Raw genomic sequence first — 6,517 nt, forward strand, 5'->3', positions numbered from 1 at the left:
CCAAGAAACCACATGGGGAAACAACAAAAGTTGATATATAGATAAGGAAAAGAACATGCCAAGAGGAAGATCTGTCTAAGGCCAAGAGGAAGATCTGTCTAAGGCCACATGGGTTAAGGGGTCAGTGGCCAGCACCAGACAGAGCCATGCAGCAGTCTTCAGGAAAACCTGAGTCCAGATTATAAGAGTTTAAATTTAGGTTTTATGCTAAATATGATAGTTATAAAGTAATACTGTGGTTGCTGAATTTAAAATATTGTAGCTTAAGTCAAAAATGACTTTTAGCAGCTTTATTTACAGAGGTGGAAAGAATGAAAGTGGAAAAATGTAGCTAGAGGCAGATTTTAACAAGCCTACCAGCCCTTCTTTGGTGAAGTGAGGCTCAGCCATGCAGGGGCTTCCACATGTCCCTTGTCCCCACTGGATCTCCCGGTAATACTCAGCCAGAAGTCTCGTGGTGTCTTCAGCCAGAGTTCCACTCACCCAGCAAGCTAACGCAGGATCCAAGGAAAAGTTCTGCTCCAAGCCAAGGCAAGGATCTTTGGAACTAAATTCTCCAAATGCCAGGAAGGGAATGAAGGAATGCCAGACCATGTTGGTCTCTTTTTATACCCCTTTTTCCATGTCACTTCCTGTCACTTCCTGTCACTCCCTGTCACTCCTTCACAGAAACCAATGGCAGTCTTTCAATTTGCCTAGCACTGCCCAAGGGGGAGGGGAGGCAGTAGCCTTTGGAGTTGTCACTTACACTAGTAAGTGACTTGTGAACTCTCAAACTTAATGATAAGTAGGGATACTTTAAGTTCTTGTTTTGATTAGCTAAAAATAGACAAGGGGAGAGTTAATCCTATCTTCAGGAGATCCTACCTTAGATCCTTCCTGAGCCCCTTACTGGGCCCAAATCACCTAGCCTTTATTAATATATTGTTGTTAGCGCTCCACACAAAATTAGGAAATTTAGATGCAGCGGGATAGCGCCTGGTCTCCTACAATCTGATCCTGAGTCCTTCGCCCTGAGTGCTTCACTTTCCAGGTGCTCTGCTCATCCTACCCTCAGTGGTACAGCCCGCACTCCCCCCAGCTCCGTCATTGGTATAGTCCTCTTCCAGCTCCGTATGGGAAAGAGGTCGGATGTGTCAGTGTTTACCCGACCCACCCCCGGGGCTCAATGGTAGAGTCCTCCCAGAACCCTTCCCTCTTCCCCTCCGCCATACTACACCTGGTACCGCCCGGCCCCTTCCCGTAACTTTGACCGCTGGCTCCTCCGCCCCCTGCTCTAGGCTGGCCCGCAGCTTGGGGACTCCCGGCCCCAGGCGACCGGGGCGATGGCGCCGCCTGCAGGCGGGGGCGAGGAGCCGGAGGGCGCGCCGCTGGAAGAAGCGGTAGTGTTCGTGGAGGTGCGTGGCCTGGGACCCGAGTCAGGTCCAGGGCCCGATGGGCTGTGGCGGCTGCAGCTGAGCACGGAGGCCGCGCGGCCGGGGCACTTCCGCTTGGCGCTGCAGGGCTCTGGGAGCCCTCCCGGGGTGAGCACAGCTAGGGGCGAGGAGGGAGAGAGGATGGGATAGGCGGTGGAGGAGGGAGAAAAGTGTTTGAGCTTCGACGAACTTGGGGTCCGGGGTGGGTCTCCCCTCACTGGACTGAATTGCATGCTCGTCGCGGTTCCCCTCCTAGGAGGGCTTGCAATGGCCCCTTGAATCCGTGACCTGCACCAGCCGCGGCCCCTGTGAGTTAGAACTACAGCCGCCTAAGGAAGGGCCTGGGCCAGGTGCTCTGACTCTGTGCTTCCATGATACTCAAGACGCGCAGCGCTGGGGTGCGCTGTTGGAGAGAGCTCGGGATCCTGCCCTTCGGGGCTCAGGTCAGTTCCGAATCGGGGACCGAGGGAGGAGGTTGCTGGGCTTATGGAGAGGATTGGGAGTGGAGGTCACAGAGATGGGGAGGTGCTTGAGAAATGAGATCATATTAGGTAGAGTCATAGAAGATGACCAGAGTCACAGGAGATGGGTTCATATCACAAGGGCCAGTTCAGGGGTTTTGTGGAAAGTTGCTTATCTTGTCTCATGTTCTCCCTCTCAGCTGCTGCCAGCTCTGCCTCAGCTCCTACCCCAGGGATTTTGCCCCCTAGTATCTCCACACCACCTCCAGCTTCTGAGGCGGAGTCCCTATGGAGCCCTCAGGATTTTTCTGAGAAAGGTAAGCTCTCATCTCCAGAGATTGCATGTCTAGGTCAGGTGGGGGTTCAGTTGGGTCAGGAAGATAGAAGGCTGAGGAGAGAAGAGGTCACCTGGAAGGGGAGGAGGAGAAGGTGGAGGGGCCAGGGTGTGAAGACCATAAGCCCAGCACTGTCATACACCCTCCCTTTCTCCCCATGTCACCCTACAGAGGATTTGGCAAACCGACTGACCCTGGCCATCTGTGGAGGCGATGAGCAGGGAGCAGCTCAAGCCGCCGCAGCTCTGGCCCAGAGGCAGGTGCCTCTCAACATTGTGCTCCAGGAAAGCTGCTTTCCCCCAGGGCCCATCAGGTGAGAACCTCCTTTCTTTGGCCACCACCAATTCCATCCCCACCCAGGCCTTAATGGAGTGACATTGCAGAATCTCTGTGAGGTCCCCTGACAGCTCCCCAGGCCATCAAGGTGTCCATCCATCCTTCCCCCCATCAGTTCATCTGTTGGTCCAGGCTTCAGGTCACAGTGGAGGATGCAGCATCATCAGCTCACATCTCTCTGCGGGTTCATCCTCACTGCACTGTAGCAGCCCTACAAGAGCAGGTGAGAGTGGCTGTGGTGGGGCTTCTGAGGCCTTGGGGAGGAAGGGAAAGGTGGGGTTGTTGACTCTGATCCCCAAAGATAAGGGACCTCATGACTTGGGATGTTTGGGACCACAGGTGTTCAAAGAGTACGGCTTCCCTCCTCGGGTGCAGCGCTGGGTAATAGGCCGTTGTTTGTGTGTGCCCGAAAGGAGCTTGGCCTCCTACGGGGTACAGAGGGATGGAGACCCCGCCTTCCTATACCTGCTTTCTGGGCCCCCTGGGCCTCACGGTGCTCGGTCTTCAGGTCAGTGACAGTTTGGAGGGCCGGTGGTAAAGCAGTCAGGGCCAGGTGTGGGGGTTAGTTGGAAGGAGAAGTGAGGGGTGGGGGTGGGGGGAGAGGGTTATTCCTTTCTAAGTTGTAATCCACTCTCCTATACAGGCCGAAGGCTAGAAGCCAGGGAGAAGTCAAATGGGGAGATCAGCTCCCCTCTCACCCATCCACCTCCACAAGGCTCTCGTCCACCAGCCTCCACCAACCTTTCTGGATGCCTGCAAGTGAGTATATCATGTGAGAACATCTTCCAACCCATTGTGAAGGGGGTTGGGGAATGGGACTGGGCTGAAAGTCTCATGAAATCAGTTTCCTCATCTGTCAAAGGAGTTAACTGACCTTTGCCTTGCTTTATATCTCTATCCCATACCTCCCAGGTTTTTCCCAGCAGTTTTTGTCAAATAATGGGTTCTTATCCCAAAAACTGGGATCTTTGGGTTTATCAAACACTAGATTGCTGAATTCATTTACCCCTAGTCTATTCCACTGATCTACCCCCATGCTCCCCAGGTGTGGGGAAAAGGTATGATGAAAAGTGGTCATTCAGTTGTTCAGTCTACAAGCACCTGTTGTGTGCTAGATACAAAGACCTGGCAGAGCTGGAATCCTTCTTAAAGATTATTTAATTCAATCTCTGGATTGTATAGAAGTGCAAACTGAAAGGGAAGAAATAATAACTAACATTTACATGGCGCTTTAAGGTTTATAAAGCACCTTATAAACATTTCCATTTATCTTTAAACTACCTTGGGAATTTGATGTTATTAGAATTTCCACTTTATAGATGAGGAAACTCAGAGAGACAGGTTAAGTGATTTGCCCAGGGTCACACAGGTAATTAAGTATCCAAGACTGGACTTAACTCAGGTCTTCTTAATTCCAGGTCTAATGTTCTACCCACTGTGCCCCACCATCATCCCTTGCAGGAGATGTCTCTTAAAACCAGACTCTTGCCTTATAGTCTAGTCCACAATCCTTATAGCTCAGAGCTTGAGAAAGGGTGGTTGAACAATTGGATTGACCCCCTTCCTTCTTTATCTGTCCTCTTACCAGGTTGGCTGGTCCTGCCCTTCATGCACCTTCATCAATGTTCCTGGGAGACCAGGGTGCGAGATGTGCAGCACCGAGCGACCTGCCTTTGGAAGTCCCCAGCCAGAGGCTCCTGCTCAACAGCCCCCAAAGGTAAGGTCAGGGAAAGTGTTGAGGATCAATCATTAATTCTTGAGTTAAGTGAACTTATATATATATATTATAAGCATCTTATACTCAGTGCACTGGGCCAAGAACTAGAATCTGACCCCCATTTATTGTTCCCTCTTCAGGTTACAAGATGGGGAGAAGACTTGGCAATTCCTCCCAGCAGCGGGTCCTTGGATGCCTTCCTTCACTTGTCAAGTGAATTTTCCTGACGCAAGAGGGTCAAATGGACAGACTGGGGACAGATCCTAACGTAGAGGATCAAGGAAGGCCAAGAATGACTTACCCACTTAAGCCTAGATGGACAACAGGATGGAAATTAGACTATAATAATAAAAATAACTCATCATATTTGGAGAAGATTGAGTAAAAACACTTTTACATCCATAATCTAAGCCAGGCTCCTATGATTGAGACCTCTCCCCGATATGTGCTGGGAAGCTGGAGTTCAATTCAGCAGACACCTGCAGTTTATAGTGCTTTGTGATCAGTACCATCTCTGCATGTCTACATGGAATCCCTGCCCTTCACAGACCTCTTAGGCAGAAAGAGAATAAAAACAGACAACTAAAATAAACATTACTTAAATTAATCAGAAATCAAAACCAGGGTGTTCTGTGAAATCAAGAGGGGTTAGAAATAATTTTTTTCTGGAAGAGAGTATAGATGAGAATAGGATTCTTGAAAGAGTAGATACTTGGACTTTAAAAGAAGTCAGGTAAAAAGCCACCAATGTGGGAATGTGCAGGGTATGTGAGAATTGTCCAGTTTGGCTAGAATAATGCTGGAGGCATAAATATAAAATAAGGCTAGAAAGGTAAAGGGTTGTGGAGGTCCTTGAATGACAGGATATTTTAAGAGTTAAAATGGGTTTAAAAATTTCCTTTTCACAATATAAAATTTCAACTTTCCTCAGGAGGCTCTGCAATAGGAAACTCCTAGAGTTTACAGCAGGGCTGATGTGACTGAATCTTTAGGTAAGGAAGAATCACTATGAAGAACTGGGATCAATATAAAATAAAGTCAAGAAAACCTACTTAAGGTTATTTTGAATAATATAGTTAAAAATAAAAGCCTATGCCAGCGTGGTGACTGTAAGAATAAGGAGGTTGTGGGTGAGAGATGTCGATAAGGTAGAACGTTGACAGAACAGCAATTGATTGGATATGAAGGGGTAAAGAAAAGATACCCAAGGTGACAAATATAGGAGAGTGGAAGAATAAAATAGGTTTAGTAGGGGAAAAGATTCTGGCAGGATATAAAAGGTAGAAAAGTAGCTTGGGGCATCATCTCCATAGGAATAATTAAGATCACTAATGGCAGAGTATAGAGAGAAGAGAGCCATGGAAAGCTACCTGGAGAATGCCCACTTTAAGAAATCCTGAGTCAAAGGAGAAACTGTGGACTATGTAGGAAAACATGATCAGCACTAAAATGATGGGGAAGTACTGGAGAATGAGGTCTGAATAGAAGCCACTGGATCATGTGATTGGAAGTCATTGGCAACCTTTGAGAAAGCAGTTTCAGCAAGAACTGTAAAGATGAAAGCCAGACAAGAAGAGATTGAAAAGATGGAATGGTAAGGAAATGGTATAAATGTCAGGTATCATCAGGCATTTCCTAAAAGTAAATGGATGGTACAGTGGACTGAGTACTGTAAAAATAAAAGCCAAAAATAAACTATTTATTTAAAATATAAGGATAAAAGGATTTTTAACTCTAAGGGATTCTAACTCCACCCAAATAAAACTCCCTGGTTCCACAAGAAACCATTTCTCCTGTTTTCACAGGCTACAATAATCCTTCCTGATCTGACTAACCCAAATTTTTACTATTATAATAAATAAAACTACCACATCCTTATAGTACTGGCCTTGGAGTCAGGAAGATCAAATCTGCCTGCCTCAGTTTTTTCATCTGCAAAATGGGAATAATAGCACCTACTCCCTTCAAGATAGTTATGTGGATAAAATGTTACATATTTGTAGGTGAAGGGCAGGAGCCAATAAAAGAGAAAAAATGCATAAAGGAAGGGATGAAATAGTAGAAATGCAGTTCTGGAGGAGTCAGAAGGGCAAAAATAGAGGGATTTGCCTTATTAAGTTGAGGAATAACCAGAGAAATCAAGGAGCTAATAGGAGAGTGGAGGAAGGGCTTGAGGAAGTGTGTGGAAATTCTTTTATATCTTTAATGAAATGTGTAGACCAGGATGGGCTCTTAGGAGGGTGGGTATGTAAC

General features: G+C 47.4%; 1 protein-coding gene across 1 annotated transcript; it reads left to right on the forward strand.

Annotated features, from left to right (window-relative positions):
• The first annotated feature begins 1,150 nt into the window (after positions 1-1,150).
• Positions 1,151-6,144, forward strand: SHARPIN (SHANK associated RH domain interactor). The gene is made up of 9 exons (XM_044658351.1): positions 1,151-1,523; positions 1,672-1,858; positions 2,077-2,193; positions 2,383-2,524; positions 2,680-2,770; positions 2,887-3,055; positions 3,191-3,306; positions 4,136-4,264; positions 4,405-6,144. Exons 1-9 carry the CDS (start codon positions 1,326-1,328, stop codon positions 4,489-4,491), a joined length of 1,236 nt encoding a protein of 411 aa, XP_044514286.1. The 5' UTR covers positions 1,151-1,325; the 3' UTR covers positions 4,492-6,144.
• The last annotated feature ends 373 nt before the right edge of the window (positions 6,145-6,517 follow it).

This window comes from Gracilinanus agilis, chromosome 1, assembly GCF_016433145.1.
Source record: "Gracilinanus agilis isolate LMUSP501 chromosome 1, AgileGrace, whole genome shotgun sequence".
In the NCBI taxonomy this organism is placed as follows: Eukaryota; Metazoa; Chordata; class Mammalia; order Didelphimorphia; family Didelphidae; genus Gracilinanus; species Gracilinanus agilis.